Source organism: Apodemus sylvaticus, chromosome 9, assembly GCF_947179515.1.
Source record: "Apodemus sylvaticus chromosome 9, mApoSyl1.1, whole genome shotgun sequence".
Lineage (NCBI taxonomy): Eukaryota > Metazoa > Chordata > Mammalia > Rodentia > Muridae > Apodemus > Apodemus sylvaticus.
In genome coordinates this window covers 21,135,357-21,154,438 of record NC_067480.1, presented here as the reverse complement: position 1 = coordinate 21,154,438, position 19,082 = coordinate 21,135,357, and the positions used below count along the sequence as shown (strand labels likewise).

Sequence of the window (19,082 nt, the reverse complement as noted above, 5' to 3'; positions counted from 1 at the left end):
CAGATGGCACTGGGGCTCAGAATGGAGCCCAAGACCAGCTGTGTAGCAAGCCTAGCAGAGCAGGGCCGGGTCTGTGGCTACGAGAGCCTGCCACGCCGAGGGCTGAGCTAAGAAATGAGTGTGATCACCAGTCTTAACAGTGATGGCATATGGTAGGGTCTCAGGGCCCTCTAAAAGCCCCAGGGATGCTGCAAGAGCACCTACTGTGTGCTGGGTGCTGTTCTTGGTGCTGATACCTGGCAGCAGACAGAGTGCTTTCCAGGCCGTGTAGCTGAAGGCAGGCAGGCAGGCAGGCGGGCGGGCAGGCAGGCAGGCAGGCGCCCGGTCCCCTCTGAGCATGGCCTTGCTTGACTCAAAACTAAAGGTTGCTCAGATCATTTGAAAGTGCAGGGTTGTAGGGGTTCGGGGAAACCACTGTGACAGTGCAACAGATAAAAAAGCTTGCTCCACAAGCCTCAAACCCTGTTTGATCCCCCAGAACCCGGGTAAAAGCAGAAGGAGAGAACTGATGGCAGAGTTACCCTCTGACCTCCACAGGAGCACGGCACCCACACATGCACATTCTTGGATACACATACATAGAACTGTAATAAGTACAGGAAGGTGTGGCTCAGTGGTGAAGCTTTGGCTTATTAGCACATGCAAGGCCCTGGGTTTTCTCCCCAGTACCACGAGGAAAAGAACATGCTGAAAAACAAGGACCTTGGAGCAGTGCACCTGCCAAAGTGACCCAACCCTAGGCTGCACAGGACTGTCCCGCCGTGCAGCCCTGGCTTTCTCTTGACATATTACCAAGGTGGCCTAAGAAGCTCTAGTCACCCGCCTGGTCACAGTATGATGGTCCCCCGCCTTCTGTGTTATTTATCTTGTGGGACTCTTGCCTTGGACTGGGCCCTTAGAGCTTTTTGTCAACCTCAGGAACCAGCTTCTGTTTCCTACAAAACTCACCAGGATTTCTAGCCAAAGCCAAGAACATCAGAGTAGCACCGCCTAGCCTGCTATTGAAAGAGCCAGCAAGAAGTCAAGTAAAAGGACCCAGAAGGTAGACAAGCAGGCCTTCAGCAGGGCAGGAGGTAGAGATAAGGATCAAAAACTGTTACAATGTGGCTGAACCTCTTGGCAAAAGCCTGCAGCTGATGAAAAACCCAGGCCCTGGAGCCAGAGAAGGGTCTAGGTACTGGGTTAGGCCTAGATAGGCTAAGAAGGATAGGGCATAATAGCTACTTTGTTGCTGCTGCAAGAAACTGACAAGGCAATTAAAGGAAATTATTTTGTAAATATATTTACAGTTAAAGAGGGAGGTCAGTGAGGATTAGGAAGACGCAGTAGGAGGAGCTTGAAGCAGCTGGTTACATTGTATCCACAGCCAAGAGCTAGTAAAGCTAGTGTTCTGCTTGCTTTCCCCTGGGTTTGTTTTCTTGCAGTGCTGAGGGTCTGTCTTAGATTATTGCTCAGAAGAAACACTGTGAAACAACTTGGGAAGGAGTTTGTTTTGGCTTACAACCCTCAGGTCATAGGCTTGCAAAGAAATCAGGACAGGAACTCAAACAGGGCAGGAACTTGGAGGCAGGAGCTGATGCAGAAGCCATAAAGGAGTGCTCCTTAGGGCTTGCTCTTCAAGACTTTCTGATAGTTCCGGGGCGACACCACCCACAATGGATTAGACCCTCCCACATCAATCGCTAAGTTTAAAGATGCACTATAGGCCTTGACTATAGGCCATTGTTACGGAAGCATTTTCTCAACTGAGGTTCCCTTTTCCCCAAATGACTTATGTGTCAGATTGGCATAATACTATCCAGGACAGGATCAAACCCACGGCCCGTGTATGCTAGGTGAGTGTTCTACCACCGAACAACATCTCCAGCCCCCTTATTTCTTTTGATTTAGTCTGAGACTGAACCCCAAGAGATACTACTACACATGTCAAATGGGTCTTCCCACTTCAACAAAATCTAGAAACTTCCTCACGGGCCTGTCCAGAAGTCTATCTTCTAGATGATTCTAAACCTTGTCAAATTAATATATTAACCAACACAGTGATGATAGTTATACCAATGGCTGCAAATGTAGTTGCCTGTCTCCAGAGTAGGGCAGGGCTGGAAGACAGCTGTGAATCCAGTGAATCCAGTGTTGGGTGCCTTAGCCTGTATCTCCTCCTTGGAGTAGAGATCCCTGAGCTGCCCAGGAAGACACAGTCCATTCTGGGTGTCAGGATGAGGCCAAGTTCTGTTCCCAGGCCTCCGCAGCTTCTGTCTGGCAGAGTGGGCAGTCTGGGGTCAGGGTGGTGACATCCGTGCCATGCAGAGTGGAGACTGGAAGACATGTGGATGGGAGACCTTGTGCTGTGTGCAGTGACACAGTGATACTGGACTCAGAAGGAATGCTGGGCAGGGCTGTTTTAGAAAGTCATACCATTGGCTGAGAACCACCTCAGGAGAGTGACCTGCTCAGTGCCATTAGCTAGCAGTGAACCTAGCACTGAGAAACGTCCTCACAGAATCCAAGCCTGGTCTGTTGGACTTAGCTAATCCACCCAGTTCAAGAGCCGCCTCTGCCCTCACTGGGCTGTGAGGCTGGCTGCTATGCTTCTATATGTGGTCTATGTCTCTTCAGAGGAGCTCCTGGGCAACAGGGAGGCCGGTTCCTCCACAGTGCTGTCTTCTCCAGGCAGCATCCAGGGAGGCTGAGGCGCCACAGGGCAGGGAGGCCTCAGCCAGTGTCCCACCGTGCTCCTTCCTGAAGTCATGTCAGCTACTCAGCTACTGCTCACTGGTCCTGCCGTGGAAAGTCATGAATTGCAAGAACAGTGTCCTTAGGATACATCAGCAGTAGAGACAGGGCTGTGTGGACAGCAGGCCCACAATCACTCTCAGGCCACTGTTGAAAAGTGGGAGCGGGAAGCCAAGGGGAAGTGAGGGATGGGTACACCAAAGGTCTCAGGAAAGGCAGGAGGGGACAGGAGAGTGCCACAGAACCAGCTTCCTGCCTGGCCTGGGCAGGTAGCAGCTAAGCAGTAAGGCTGTCTCGATACTGGATCCCAGGCCTTGACACAGACCTGATGCTCCCTTAGGGGAGCATGGTTCCTTGCTTCAATGGTCTACTTTTAGAGATCCAAGATGGCTGCTCTGAGCCCATGCACACACTCACTGGATCCTAATGTCCTTCTGCCTGCCAATAATCACTGGCAAGAGCCTGAGTTTGAGTGTAGACAAGGTGGGGCCAAGATACCTCTGAAGATAACTGTGTGAGCATCAGCCAGTAACAGGATGGATGGCCTCCCAGCAGGCCCTTGCAGGCCCTTGCCTAGCAGCCTGAGATCTTATTTTCAGAAAGCTTGGTCAGGACCAGACAGGGACTTTGCTGACCAGTGCAATGGCAACATCTGACTCCAGCAAGGTCCATTGAGCCCTGGCTTTATGGGTGAGGGGTCATCTGTGTCCCAGGTTGGCTGTTGGGCTGCATGAGATCTCCAGACGACTCTCACACATCAGCAGCCTTACTGCTTAGCTGCTACCTGGCCAGGCCGGGCAAGAAGAGAGAAAACACTCTCCTGCCCCCTCCTACCTTTCCTGAGACCTGTGGTGTCCCCATCTTTCACTTCTCCTTTCCCTGGGCCAGGGGATGGAGCTCAGCACTGGCCCAGAGTCTGACGTGGCGAGCATGTCACTGCTGGGAACCTCGATCATCCCCACTGAATTGTGTGCTTGTGGGTGCATGCCCACCAGTGACAGTGACTTCAGTTAGATCACATCCCATATCTTAAGGTTTCTATTGCTTCAATGAAACACCATGGCCAAAAAGCAAGTTGGGGAGGAAAGGGTTTATTCTGCTTACACTTCTGTATCACTATTCGTCATTGAAAGAAGTCAGGATAGGAACTCAAACAGGACAGTAACTGGTGTAGACACCATGGGGTGCTGTTAGCCAGTTTGTTCCCTCATGGCTTGCTCAGCCTGCTTTCTTATAGGATCCAGGAGCAGCAGCCCAGGGAAGGCCCCATCCACAGTGTGTCCTCCCCCCGTCCATCTCTAATTAAGAAAATGCTTTACAGCTGGCTCTTATGGAGTCATTTTCTCAATTGAGGTTCCCTCCTCTCTGATGACTCTAGCTTGTGTCTAGTTGATGTAAAACTAGCCAGTACACCCCCACAAAGAACTGCAAGGCACAGCCATGAAAAGGCAGGCCAACCCGGTGGGTAGACAGCGACTCACTTCTCAGCATGGTGTGTTGTCACCAACTGAACCTCTGTCCCCATTAAACACTGATCCCTGTCCTAGTTTTATTTTGTTGCTGTTGTAAAAGTACCCTGACTTATAAAGCAACTTAGGGAAGGATCAGGTTTATTTGACTTACATTTCCAGGATACAATTCATCATTACAGGAAAATCAGAAGCAGGAACTTGAGACGTCTGGACATATCACATCCATAGTAAAGAGCAGAGAGAGGCACATGCACTATGCTGGTGGCTTGTTTGCTGTCAACTAGCTTTCTTCACTCTGCCACAGATCAGGGTTGAGCCTAGGGGATGGTGTCGCCTACAGTGGATCCCACAGACTTTCCCACAGAAGAACATGATCTAGATAAATCCTCACTAGGGCTCTCATCCAAGATGATTTTAGATTATGTCAACTTGAAAGTCAAAAACTAATACAAACACACCACACACACACTCCATTCCTCTCAGTTTATGACGTGCACATTCACTCTCTGCCTCTTTCGGTTCTGACAGTCATTGACTTGGCTTCTTTCATTGAGCATGATAGCCATCTTACAGCATGTCAGAGTTCCCTTTTTGAAGCAGAACAATATTCTGTTTTATAGTTTATTCATTTGAACATGCATTTGTACCTTTTGGCTCTATTTAACACACACACACACACACACACAAATAAATACATGTAAAAAAAATCAAATATAACTGGCATCTGAGTTTCCTGCTATCCTCCTCTAACTGCTTGCAGGGCAGGCTGGGACCACAGCTAGAAGCCACATGCATGCCCTTGCTGGGCAAACAGAGGTGCTGTCAGGACAGCTCAGCCTAGGGAAGCTGTCCAGACTACTGCCTCTCGCAGAGCACGTTGGCTCCTGCTGCAGTCTTTGTCTTCCACCCAGGAATTCCCCTGGGATGGGAATCTAGGGAGGCCAGCACTGCTCACGTGGCCATTCCCAGCCAGTGACCTTGGGCATGTCGATTTGACTGTCTGTATGTCACCAAGGTCATGAAGTGAACCCTTGTTCGTGTGGCTCTGACCATGTTGTGTAAGAAGAGCCCTGTGGATGGGAACGCCTCTCCCAGGTTTTCCTTACAGCACAAGTTGATGGCTGATCTGCCTCTTGAACCTACGTGGAGGAAGAAGGTCTGAGTTGGTTATAGCATCAGCCTTGTTCTGGAAATGTCCACACTGGGCTAAGGTGCCCCTGCCTATTATATTTTATACGTACTTTAATATGAGAGCTAGCATGGCTGCTGGGTGGAGCTGAAAGAAAGGAAGTGGATCTTCCTGGGGAAGGGGAGATTAGCCAGCTTTGCAGGGAGGTGGGGGATATGCCCAGGAGGATGGCTGCCAGGACAGTGGGAACAGCTGGCCAGGCAGCCAGTGGCCTGGTGCTTTTGCCAAGGGCTCCATCCTCGTTGGATATCTTTATCTCTACCAGTTTGGTATTTACAGAGCTGAGCTGGGGCCTACACTGTGTCCCTTTATCCCATGTGTACTAAGGAACCATGGACACTGGGGCAAGGCCTTTAACCCCAGCGGGACCTTTCACCATGCTGAGGCACCTCCTACCTGGCATCCACCGGTGAGGTGGCTGAGCAGGGACTGGGCAGTTTAGAGGGCATCCATTCGGGAGTCTTCTGCACCCAAGGCCCCTTGGTTGGACAGATGCTTCCTGTCTTAGTCAGGGTTTCTAATCCTGCACAAACATCAGGACCAAGAAGCAAGTTGAGGAGGAAAGGGTTTATTCAGCTTACACTTCGACGTTGCAGTTCATCACCAAAGGAAGTCAGGACTGGAACTCAAGCAGGTCAGGAAGCAGGAGCTGATGCAGAGGCCATGGAGGGATGTTCCTTACTGGCTTGCTTCCCCTGGCTTGCTCAGCCTGCTCTTTTATAGAACCCAAGAATACAGCCCAGAGATGGTACCACCCACAAGGGGCCCTGCCCCCTTAATCACTAATTGAGAAAATGCCCCACAGCTGGATCTCATGGAGGCACTTCCCCAACTGAAGCTCCTTTCTCTGTGATAACTCCAACCTGTGTCAAGTTGACACATAAAACCAACCAGTACAATTGACCCCTTGTCAACTTGACACAAACACATCACTATTAAGCCTCAACCCTTACTTTCTTATTCATCCCCAAGATCTAAATTACTTTAAAAGTCCCACAGGCTTTACATATGAAAAGTTCAGTCACTTTAAAATATCCAATATCTTTAAAATTCAAAGTGTTTTAAAAATTCAGTCTCTTAACTGTGGGCTCTGCTAAAATACTTTCTTCCTTCAAGAGAGAAACATATCAGGGCACAGTCACAACCAAAAGCAAAACTCAAACTCCAATGACTCAAAGTCTGGGATCCAACTCACGATCTTCCGGGCTCCTCCAAGGGCTTGGGTCACTTCTCCAGTTCTGCCCTTTGTAGCACACAGCTTGTCTTCTAGGCTCCAGCTGCCTGTACTCCACTGCTGCTGCTGTTCTTGGTGGTCATTGCATGGTACTGGCATCTCCAAATCACTGCTATCTTCCACTGTAATTAGGCTTCACCAATAGCCTCTCATAGACTCTCTTCATGGTGACAAGCCTCTGCTCCTATGCATGACCCCTTCAAGCCCTGGGCCATCGATTGCAACTGAGGCTGCACCTTCACCAATGGCCTTCTGTGGCCTCTCACTGTGCCAAGAGCCACAGCTGTGCTTCATGCCTTCAAAACCAGTACCATCTAGGTGACTCTTACACAGTACCAAATCCAGCCACACACAAAATACAACTGTGGCTATCACTGGAACACACTCTCTATGCTCTCAGAAAACACTGCCCACAAGATTTCACCTCAGTGATGCTGGTCTCTTCTTAATCACCGTTAATTTTTTAGCTCCAGCTAATCAGCATCAATAGTCCCAGTAACATAAAGGGTTGCTTTAGTGGTTCTGGTGTCTTGTTAATCACAGCTGATTCCTCAGCCCCAGCTAACCAAAACCACAGAATCTTCACAATCAAAACATGGCCACTGTAAGAGTCTTTAATCTTCCCTCTGAAATTTCACAAGCCAGGCCTTCATCTTCTGCACTGTTCTTAGCACTGTCTTCCAAGTTCCTACAGAACTTTCCACTGAACTCTTAATATCGAATGGATCATCTAGCCCAAAGTTCCAAAGTCCTTCCACAGTCCTCACCAAAACATGGTCAGGTTGTCACAGGAATACCCCACTACGCTGGTACCAGTTTGTCTTAGTCAGGGTTTCTATTCCTGCACAAACATCATGACCAAGAAGCAAGTTGGGGAGGAAAGGGTTTATTGAGCTTACACTTCCACGTTGCAGTTCATCACTAAAGGAAGTCAGGACTGGAACTCAAGCAGGTCAGGAAGCAGGAGCTGATGCAGAGGCCATGGAGGGATGTTTCTTACTGGCCTGCTTCCCCTGGCTTGCTCAGCTTGCTCTCTTATAGAACCCAAGAGCACCAGCCCAAAGGTGGAACCACCCACAAGGGGCCCTCACCCTTTGATCACTAATTGAGAAAATGCCCCACAGCTGGATCTCATGGAGGCACTTCTCCAACTGAAGCTCCTTTCTCTGTGATAACTCCAACCTGTGTCAAGTTGACACATAAAACCAGCCAGTACACTTGCCCGGGAGATTCCTGTGTCCCCAGTGGTGTGACTGACAGGGAAGGCTGAGGGAACCTATCCATTTCAAGGAGGAGATGTGAACAGGTGGCTGTCGTCATCTGGAATCGAAGGCTGGGAAGGGGATGGTGATCAGCAGAGTTGGGGAGCTGACCTTGTCCCAGGAGGGCCAGGAGAACAGATGTTGAGAAGCCTGGGTAGCAGCTAGCTTGGCTGCTGTAGCTAAGAGAAGCATTATCAGGGAACTGGAGGCAGAGGCTTGTGAGGACTGGTCCTCAGGGCAGGGAGTAATAGGAAGGACTGGGAGACTGGTGATCTTTGAGTGCCCAGCAGTGGAGATCTGCTGCTCTTCCAGAGAGGGACCCACCTCAATGCGGTTAGCAGTCTCTCCAGGAGAAAAGTCTAACCATTCATAGTCCTCTCTGGCTAGCTCCAGTTCCTGATGAGTATGTGCTCTGCTGAGGCCCATTGAACCAGCATCTGCTGCATCCACCCCCACCTCTGGGCTGGAGCTGGCAGAAGAGGCAGAGGCCTGATCCACAAGTCCTCAGAAACGCGGGACAGCACCATGGGGCCCAAGGGGGTGGGGGATGGGGGTCTGCAGCCGCCTACTGTTTCCAGGGAGACGGGGGGCGGGGCTGACGCGGGCGCCAGTAAAGGCTGCGGAAGGAGGTGCGTCTCAGGGAACCGCCTTCTGCTGTGTACTGCAGTGAGACTGCCACTGCCCTGCTGCCCCGGGCTGCGGAGTCCGCCACGCCGCCGGCGCCCCCTAGCCTCATCTTGGCCTCTTCCCTGCTGAGTTCTGCTGCTCTGCCTTTGCCAGGCCACTTCGCTGGCGCTGGAATCGCGCTTGCTATCCGGAGAGCATCCACAGCTAGGGACACCATTGGAGTGGCCATGGGGAAGGGAGTGCTAAGGCCAGGAGGGTGCCCGCTAAGCTTGTACCAGGCTAAGTCTGCGAGGCGCCATCTCTATCACCATTCCTGTCTGCATCCCCCGCCTCCATGCTTTCACCTCTAGTCTTAAGCTCCCTTCTCTCGCAGCTGTACCCCACCACAGCCATCTCTGTCTCATCTTGGTCACCAGCACTAATGTCCATTCATATCTCTCAGCTCCCATTTCCATCCCATCCCTATCTCTCTGAAGTTGTCCTGCACCATCCTAGATACCCCTCCCTAACCGCATCCCCTCCTCTGCACCCCCACAGCCTGCCGCAGCCCCCTCCCTGCAGCAAGGCCCTCTTCACTGAACCCATCCCCCCTTTTGCCCCCTCCACAGCCTCAGCCATGCTTTTCTCCCTCCTTTTCGGCCGCGCCCACTGCGGCAAGCCCCTTCCCCGCCAATCACATCTCCCTCTCTCCCCTCCCTCCATCTCCTGCTTGCCGCAGCCCCCCTCTCCAAGCGCCCCCCTCTCTCTGCCTGCCGCAGCTCTCCGCGCCAGCCGCGCCCACTGCACCAGCGCCCCCTCCTCACTGCGGCGCCAGAGCAGGCGTCCGCATCTGCAGCTCCGGTTTATCCTACCGGCTCCAGCTGCACAGAACCGTCCCTGTTGCGGAGGAGGCAGCGGTGGGAGCTGCAGGTGTCGCCCAGGCTTTGTTCGCCAAGCCTGATGCTGGAGAGGCAGCTGGCAGGAGCCCTTGCCTGCCCGGAGATGACCCCTCCCACCGAGGCCATAGAAGTGCCAGCAGCTGATGCCCCCGCAGTTAGGGGTCGCGATCGTGATGGAGGTTCTTCTTGGTGATGTTGTAATTTGGGTGAACTGGAGGCAGGGGCTTGAGGATCATGAAGGCATCCAGGAGGGTGGAAAGTATTGGGGAGGGGGGCGGGGATTGTGCTTGATGCTTTTCCAATTCCAGAGGTGGAGTTGAAATGTCCTCCTTCAGGTGTGACCCTCGGGGACTAGACAGGTTTCTTGGGGAACAGGAGCAAGCAGTAGTGAACGCCCCCCCCCCCCCCCCGTGGAGCCTGGGCAGTGAAAGTTAGGCCATTTGCTCCAGGCTCCCATGTGCTGGAGACCCTCCACCTCTGGGGCTGGAAAACCCAGGAGCACAGAGGGTTGGTTTACGTCTGCCCCACCAGTCAACAGAAAGACCTGCTCTAGGAGCCAGCAGCTGGGTAGGGGAGAGGGTAGCCTGTGCCTCTCCCCTAACGGGTGCTGAGAGCTAGCCTCCATCTTCCTACACTCCCCAAGCCATGCCATGCCGGCTGGAGTGTTTTAGGGGCAGTGAGGGAAGCTGGCTTTCCATTCTGCATCCCCGCTGTGAGCTCAGGAAGCTTCTGGAAGAATGGGTTGGGGGGGGGGGGGTAGTAGAATGACTCTGCATTATCTTCAGAAGGGTGGAGGGTCTCAAGGCATTGGGGTCCCTGAGGTGTCAGGGGAGGTCAGCTCAGAAATGTCTGTGGATAGCATCAAGATGCTGGACTCACTCAGCTGAAGCCCTGGGGTGATTGGATGATGATGACCCAGAGGGACGCTGCCTCTGTGAGGGAGGAGCAGGAGCTGCTGCAGCTGTCAGCAGGTGGCAGGAGGGTGTGACCCTGAAAGGTAGGAAGCCACAGGCTGCTGTCTGCTCTGGAGAATTGGGGGGTGGGGGGCATGCAGGCAGCCAGATTTGGGAGGAGGTAAATGAGCCGTTGCTGCCCATGGGTTGGCTGCAATGGGGTGCCGTACTGGGTGTCACAAGAAGCAGGGGCCTTGGAATTTGGGAGGCTTTGGGGTTGGGGAGCAAGGCTTAGAAAGGGGACTAAGGTGGGGGAACCTGCCCCAAACAGACAACCCCCTTCCCCCAAATAAAACCTGAGAGCGAGTGCCAGGGAAAGGCAGTGCCCCAAAAACCAAGGAGGGAAAGATCTGGGAAAAAATGAAACCAACTCTGATAGAGATGGGCGGGGTCAGTGGGAAACAATACTGCCACTCCGCTCCCACCCACCCTCCTTCAGGGCTGGGTAGGAAGAAGCTGCTGGTCTATCCCTTTAGGGTAGACAATTATGTTTCCCCGGGGACTGAACGGAGAGACAGTTCCTATGATTGGGATGTACTCCAGTGCCTTCCTGGAGTGTAGAGAGCTTTGCAGAGCCTGCGTTGCTGTTCCGAGGGTGAGCACCTGCGGTCTCAGTCTCGGCTGGGCTGGGGCTCAGCAGGTAGCGAAGAAGCCTCCCATCTTTGACCCTAGGCCAGCAGCTCTTCCATGCATCGGCTTCTGGGCAGCCTGGCCCAGCCTGCCCGGGGCCCCCAGGCCGGTGCCCAGGCTCTGGCTCCGTGTCTTCACTCCCGTGTTTGTCTGAGGAGGGAGGGAGGGACGGGGGCGGTGCTGGGGCAACTGGAACAGCGCAGGTCGCCGGGCTGGCTGGGTGAGGTGGCCAGGCAGAGCCAGGGGGCTGCAGGGGAGGCCATTGGATGGGGTGTACTCACAGTAGCTGGCCAGGAGTCTCATGGGTCCCGTTTATCCAGAACCCGCCATGGAGTGGGGGCAAGGTTCTGTTTCCGAGTGTGTGTCCTTATTTAACTTCTTCCTGTTTCAGCTTCATTCTTCTGCCTATGTGGTGAGGGTGGCAACTGGGACCACCAAGATGGAGAAGGATATATCAGAGGAGTGGGAACCGTGGGTGGGGCCAGCAAGGCTGTGCCCACCTCTCTCTTGCCAGCGCTCTGTTGGGCAGCCTGGTCCTCAATTTTTCCACCTAAAACCTTTGGCCTGCGCACATGTCTTTACCCCGAGTGTGTCCCCCACCCCCTCCAGGCTGAGCCCAGGATGTCCCCATACTGACACCTGCAACCTCAGTCCCCAGAGCTTCTTCCCCACTCACTGCTGGAGTCCGGATGGGTCCTCCTCTACAGTGCCTCCCATGATGCCTCCTCTAACAGAAATGACTCCTTAAACCCCACCACTCAGAGAGAGATGTGGTCTGTATCACCTCAGTCCAGCAGGCCATGGCCTGGAGCAGGGCAAATGGAAAGGCCTGCTGGGCTCTGCATCTTGTTGGGCAGGCAGCCTGCTTGCTGAAGGATAACCTGCTGCCCCGCCCTCCCTACTCTAGAAGGAAGGGAATTGAATGTACGCAGAGCAGGGGGCGGGGCCCAGACTTGCAGCTCCCAGCTGTCTGGGCCCCACCCCAGCCCTTTCTTGAGGTTGGGTGTTTGATAACAGGTTGGTTCCCAGGACCTGCAGCCCCTGTGAAAGGCAGGTGCCCTGGGCAGGAGGAAGCAGAGTGGTGAGAGCGGAGGGTACCAGGAAGGGGAGTGGTAGGAGGGGCGCTCGGTGTGCCCCTCCCATCCCTGACTCCCTTTTCTCTTGACTCCCCCAAGCACCCTTGAATCAGAATACAATTCCTTTCGTTCTTCTACCAGCTGTCAGCCACTGCCCTGTTCTGTGGGCCTTTGGGGACCCCCAGACCAGGTGGTACTAAAGTACCCACAGGGTTCTGGGATGAAGCACAGCTCCCATTACTCAGTAATCAGGAGGAGGGCTCGGCCAAGCCCTCAACCTGAGACCTGGGAGAGCAGGCCTGAAGTCTGTACTACCTGGGGGTAGAGGGGTGGCTTCTGACACATCCCCCAAGGTTCCCATCTTCAGGAGCCTTGGCATCTGGGGATATATACCTTCCATGTCAGGTCAAAGTCGCAGAGGCCACACACACAGTTCCACTCTGCAACATATGCACACACACACACACACACACACACCGTCCAGCACACGTAAATGCTTGTGCTTACTAAGTGCTAAAGACAAGGATGTGATCATGTGACAAGCTCTTACGGGTGAAATCAACCTCAGAATCTCTTAGTCAGGGATCCCCACTCCCAGTTGGCTTCAGGCGCGTGAGGATTCATAGAAACCAGGCCTAGGCCCCTGAACACATAATGGTCTTATCCGAGGTCGCAGATTCCTGCCCCCACACTTCCTGACATGCTGTCCACTCCCTCTGGCTCAGAGTCCTCCACCCCATGGCAGCCTGCACTATCACATGATTGAGTCCTTCCCACCTCCCTCTTTCCCATCTCCTCCTGCCTTTCCATCAGCCCGTCAGCAGGGATAAGGCAAGACAGTCTTCGGTACCCGGGTGCCAGCCCTGGCGCCTGGAAAATCTGCTTCTCACTGGCTTTCCCATAGCCTCAACATCAGCATGCCCGCATGAGGGAAGCTTCTAGAATCCCTGCTGACCGACCTGTCCCTCTTCCCAGACCTTCCACCTAAGGCTGGGCCCCTACCCCTGCCTCTCTGTCTGACCCACCCAGTCCCTGGAGAGACTCGGAGACAGTGGTGTGACCCTGTGAGAAGGGAGTGGAACACACTAGGCCCAGACCCAGGCTTGAGTAACTCAGCCCCCACCTAGGACGGAAGCCAATCTCCAAGCCTCAGAATCCCTGTAAATGGTGTCGCTGTAGCCTTAGCAGAAGGTTTCTTCTCCTGTTGAGGTTTTCTTGTGATGACAGGAGACTCTCCCGGATATGAAGCACCCTAGCGTGTGCTGTAAGGGCTCCACGGTGGACACTTTGAGGCTGATTGTAGGCCCGAAGCGCCCCTCTGTCAGCAAGTGGCAGTCGGTATTGTCTTGAGTGGTACCACCAAGGGCTGACCAGTTGGCTCTCCAGTCCAAGGTAGATGGCGGGGGAGGGAGTTTCAGCCAAAACACTGTGGGGACCGGGAATGTGTCCAGCTGGTGGGAGCCTTAGGCCAGGATTGAGTGGCCTCTATTTGGGACCCAGTGCCTGCACAAAGCAAGCTTTTCTTCACCTCAGAATGGTACCCAGGGCCCCTGCAGAATGCTGTCACCACAGGCCCTGCAGAACATTTACAGGGTACTCCACTGTGTTGTCAGTCAGGTGCAGAGCTCAGTGGCCTCGGAGATGGGGCTGGACCAAGACGAGGCTGGATTTCTTTCTCCTCCCCTGAGCAGAGGCACCTGCCAGGCTTGAAAACCTCTGCCAGGTTCCCAACCTGAGCCAGGCAGTCTCTCCCTCTCTGTGGAATGTTGGAGCTGACTCTCAGGGAGCCCTGCTAGGACTCTCCTTGCATTCCTGAGATGCTGGACTATGTCACACAGTATCCTGTTCTGAGGCTCAGCCCTCTGATAACTCACGAACGCCTGTGGTACCCCATCCCTGAATCTTTTCAGGGGTCTGGGAAGTCAGAGGCACTGTAGCCAAGCCTTGCCCTACAATGTGACTCGCCCCACCCCCATCTCTGCCTTCGCGAAGGGCTCCTACCTGAGCTGAGCCCCGTCTTGGGCAGCGCATCCTGGGCCACTTTCCCCCCCCCCCTCACACCACCCTTTGCCATCCCACAGGTGAGCACCTGCGGATCTGCCCCCAGGGTTACACTTGCTGTACCAGTGAGATGGAGGAGAACCTGGCCAACCACAGCCGGATGGAGCTGGAGACCGCACTCCGTGACAGCAGTCGTGCCCTGCAGGCAACACTGGCCACCCAGCTGCATGGCATCGACGGTGAGTGGGGCCTTGTGAGTGCAGAGGAGGACCCAGAGGCTGGAGTTAGGGTGGCTAATGCCAGAGGACAGTTTCCCTCTTCCTATCAGGCTAGAATAGAACAATGAACCCAAGTTATTGTCAGGGCCCTAGGGAGAATGGGCCTGCCCCTCAGAGGGGAACGGCTGAGCTTGGGGTGCTTCTGTGTCCCAAGCTGAGTTCCCCTCCAGACCTACAGAGGGCTGGCCTGCATCACCTGCATCATCTGGGGTCCCTGTGGTAGGCCCACTATCTCAGCTAGCATGCCCTAGTTAGGAAGCTCAGAATGAAGGCTGGAAGAGTGCAGGGCCTGCCCCGCCTGCCCGAAGTGACTACATCTTGGCAAGGGGCAGAAAGACTCCTGTGGGCTTCAGAAGGCCAGGATAGCTACTATTTACATCATTTATGTATGAACCCCTCACACAGCCCCACTGAACATGGGCAGAGAACAGCAGCCCAAGCAGTGATGGGATATTTCACAGGGACTGTATGGGGTCCTGGGGGTGGGGGAGGTCATAAGCGTCCCCTAGAAAGTCCCCTTCATAAGCAGAGAGGTTTGCTGGCTCCAGAAAGGATCCAGGACCCAGGCAAAGATGTATGTAGTCCATGCAGTGGGGTGGAGCTGGGAAAATCAGAACTCCGAAGCTGAAGAGGGAAGGCGTATACAGGCAGGCTAACCGCAGCTGGGCCGCTTGGAGGGTTTAGAAATCCCAGCAGATCAGGAGTGCCCCTACCATCTGCAGCTGACACTTGTTGATAAGCCTGCCTTTGTTACTGGGTATGGGAGGGAGGAGCTGAGCCGTCCCAGACCTTGATCTCACTTCCAAAGAGGATGCCACAGTCAGGGCTCCGTCCCAGAGCTGTGCAGCGCATGTTCACACGTTTGCGCCTTCACCGAAAAGTGTCCATCTCAGGTGCTGGTTTGCAGCGGGGCGGGTTTGCCGGGAGAGCAGGGGGAGAGGAAGGGAAGGGGGAGGGGAGGGTGAGGGAGAGGGCTGCTTGGAGCAACTGAGAGTGATGAGGAAGGAGAGAGACAGGGCAGTTGGCAGCTAAGCAAGGCTTACCCTGGTTCCTCTCCCACCACCCCCACTACAGTCCCTCCCAGAATCAGCAAATCTCAGACTCTGTTGGTTCCTAAGGCCCAACTCAGATATGGCCTCTGGAGTTAGAGGCCTAAGTACAAAGGGGCCTATGACCCTAGAGAGAACACTGCCGACTTCTGCACCTCTGGGGAGGAGAGACAGGTCTCTAAGAGCCCAAGGAAGTCTCTGCAACATAGTGTCCAGCTTTTCTTGGCGACATAAGCAGGTTCTGAAAAGCGGGGGTGGGGGCTGGGGGGGGTTATTCTGTCAAGCCCATGAGTAGACAGGCAGAGAAGCAGAGCCCCTCCAGCGGTCATTGCGTCTCCTCTGTGCACAGACCACTTCCAGCGCCTGCTGAATGACTCGGAGCGCACGCTGCAGGATGCCTTCCCTGGGGCCTTTGGGGACCTGTATACACAGAACGCTCGGGCCTTCCGGGACCTGTATGCTGAGCTGCGCCTCTACTACCGCGGGGCCAACTTGCACCTTGAGGAGACGCTGGCCGAGTTCTGGGCACGGCTGCTGGAGCGCCTCTTCAAGCAGCTGCACCCCCAGCTGCTGTCTGACGACTACATGGACTGCCTGGGCAAGCAGGCGGAGGCGCTGAGGCCGTTTGGGGATGCCCCTCGGGAACTGCGCCTGCGGGCCACCCGTGCATTTGTGGCAGCACGCTCCTTCGTGCAGGGCCTGGGTGTGGCCAGTGACGTAGTCAGGAAGGTGGCCCAGGTACGCATACTGCCCGGGGCTCTGCATAGACCCCTGGGAGTCCCTCATGTTGGGCCCTGGGTGCTTGGTATCCCCCATGCTCAGTCCTGTTCTCTGAGCCTCCTGGCTCGTAGGCTCATAGCGGCAGCCTGTTGCTTACAGGTGCGAGTCCACTTAAAGCCTGCCCATGTGCTGCCCAGCCCTGGGTCCTTAGCCAAATGGGTGGGATGGAGAGGGCCATTGGTCTTCTGGGCTCAGGAAAATGATATAGTTGGCCCTTGAGCAAACTGAAGCCTCACAGGCAAGCACAGTAGCTCACAAATGGGGACAGCACTTGGCAGACCCGCCTGGGGAAGGGTGTGGGGAGGGCACCAGCTTTAAACTGCACTGCCCCCATCTCCAGCTACGTGCGGTAAGCCACATCCCAACCCCTGGGCCTCGGTTATCTGCAGCAAAGCCTAGTGCCAGCAGTATGCCATGCTGTCCTGGGACTGTGACACTGAACTGTGCACCTGAGGTGGCCTGGGCTAGACAGAGTCGCACAGTGGGTTAGAACAGAGCCTCAATGTCCTGGCTTGCATCCCGAGCCCTTCACATTGGGGCTCCCTCGGGACGAGCTGGTGACAAGGTGCACCAGGACTGCAGGGAGGCTCAGACTGCCTGTGTTCTCCAGGTACCTCTGGCCCCAGAATGTTCTCGGGCCATCATGAAGTTGGTCTACTGTGCCCATTGCCGGGGAGTCCCTGGTGCCCGGCCCTGCCCCGACTATTGCCGAAATGTGCTCAAAGGCTGCCTTGCCAACCAGGCCGACCTGGATGCCGAGTGGAGGAACCTCCTGGGTGAGCACCACCCCCAGGCCGTCTGGCCTGTCCTTGGGAGCACCATACAGAGGTCCTGGGAGGCAGTAGGCCCTGGTGTAGGCTAAATGAAGGCTTGAAGGCCTGGCATGGGTAGGGCTTTGGAGATCAAGGGATAGATTTTATTGTCCCAAGGCACATGGTAGGATAGCTGCCTCAACATGCATATACACCAGCACATAGGTAATACATGGCAAACCCACACACGTTTGTACATATACTTAAGCATGCACAATCTGGCATGTGTGTATGCTGCACACAGTAGGTCAGTCTGTGTGGTGTGCATAGTCTCCCTGCCCATAGGCCACAGGTGTGCCTACATGCGCATACACTGGCATAAGGCCAGTTGACATACACATGTCAACACACACGAATCACTGTGTACCTCTGTTGATATGGGACAAATTAGCATGCATACATGTCAGCCCTGGTACGTAGCTGGCATGAGCTGGTTAGTATACTAATCTGACATGTGTTGGCACTGTGAGCCGATGTGTGCGTGCTATCATATCTGTGCCGTATGAAAGCAAACACATGCAGACTCTCAGTTCATGTGTTCAGGATCTGGTGTGAGGCACATCTACATGCATACGTATGTGGGCACAGGGTGGGCCAGCAGCTATTCATGCATGTTCAGCACCTGCATGAGCTAGCATGGACATATATGGACATGAACTAGGCGAGACTGCCATAGGTCCCTTGTGTTCATGGAAACTTGTGCTCGGTGTGTGGGTACCTACTATTGATGCCTGCTCAGGGCTGCACATGAGTGTAAGCTGGTTCAGAGCGTGAGCTCATGTGATTCTGCTGACCTGTACCTCTGACCAGTGCTGTTGAGACTGTGTCATAAACGTGCACATGTGATATATGTGCATACATGTGAACATCTCTGCCAGACTCCATGGTGCTCATCACTGACAAGTTCTGGGGCCCGTCGGGTGCGGAGACCGTCATTGGCAATGTGCACATATGGCTGGCGGAGGCCATCAACGCCCTCCAGGACAACAAGGACACACTCACAACTAAGGTGTGTGAGGGCCAGGGGCAGGGGCTGGGGGCTGCCACTGTGAGCATTGGAGGATCTATCCCCGATATGGCCCTACCTGGGCCTGAGAAAGCCTGCTGTCCCTCCAGAACCCCTTTGGTATCTCCCTAGGTGATCCAGGGCTGCGGAAACCCCAAGGTCAATTCCCCTGGCTCGGGGCCTGAGGAGAAACGTCGCCGTGGCAAACTGGCACTGCAGGAGAAGCCCTCCACAGGTACTCTGGAAAAGCTGGTAAGTGTGCTGATCTCGGTGGCCATGGCATATCCACATGGGAGGGTCATTGGCAGTCTGTCCCCAGGTGTCTTACTGCCCTGACTGCCATCCGACAGGTCTCTGAGGCCAAGGCCCAGCTCCGAGACATTCAGGACTTCTGGATCAGCCTCCCGGGGACACTGTGTGCTGAGAAGATGGCCATGAGTCCCGCCAGTGATGACCGCTGCTGGAATGGGATATCCAAGGGCCGGTAGGTGACCACCACTGACCACATCCCCCCTAGTGCCCAGAGCATGGCAGAGTGGCCTGGAGGATCACACACACTCACCAGCTCCCAGCAGTGAGTGCATGCCCTGGCCACGGAGCCTGCATGGGTTACCGATGCATTAGAGGTTCACTGGCTCCCGGGGTGCCAGAGGGTTGCCCGTGCGCCTCGCTTAGACTCCTTTGTGAAAGCTGATGTGATGAACTGTGGCTCTGGCTGCTCTGTTCCAGGTACCTACCTGAGGTGATGGGTGATGGACTGGCCAACCAGATCAACAACCCTGAAGTGGAGGTGGACATCACCAAGCCCGATATGACCATCCGGCAGCAAATCATGCAGCTCAAGATCATGACCAACCGCTTACGTGGCGCCTATGGCGGCAATGACGTGGACTTCCAGGATGCCAGTGAGGCCCGCTGGGGCTGGGGTGGGTTGGGGAGGGATCTGCCCTGCTCAGAAGTGGAAGGGTACAAGGCCTTTCTAGACTCCTCTGCCAGGGGCCCTCAGCCCTTTGCCCTCGTGTAGGGCCCTGTGTCCTTGGAGCACAGTTGAAGCCCAGCCAGGATGTCCATCTGGCTATGGTGATGCAGGTGGGAACAGCTG

The 19,082-nt window shown here is 54.6% G+C and overlaps 1 protein-coding gene across 1 annotated transcript in view; it reads left to right on the top strand.

The window, feature by feature from the left end:
* Gpc1 (glypican 1) overlaps nt 1-19,082 on the top strand; it is a 30,269-nt gene that overhangs the window by 9,250 nt on the left and 1,937 nt on the right. The window contains exons 2-8 of the mRNA XM_052192103.1: nt 14,136-14,294; nt 15,732-16,120; nt 16,773-16,938; nt 17,853-17,983; nt 18,113-18,232; nt 18,331-18,464; nt 18,710-18,885. Coding sequence (XP_052048063.1) covers nt 14,136-14,294; nt 15,732-16,120; nt 16,773-16,938; nt 17,853-17,983; nt 18,113-18,232; nt 18,331-18,464; nt 18,710-18,885 — 1,275 coding nt within the window. The remainder of the gene's footprint in view (nt 1-14,135; nt 14,295-15,731; nt 16,121-16,772; nt 16,939-17,852; nt 17,984-18,112; nt 18,233-18,330; nt 18,465-18,709; nt 18,886-19,082) is intronic.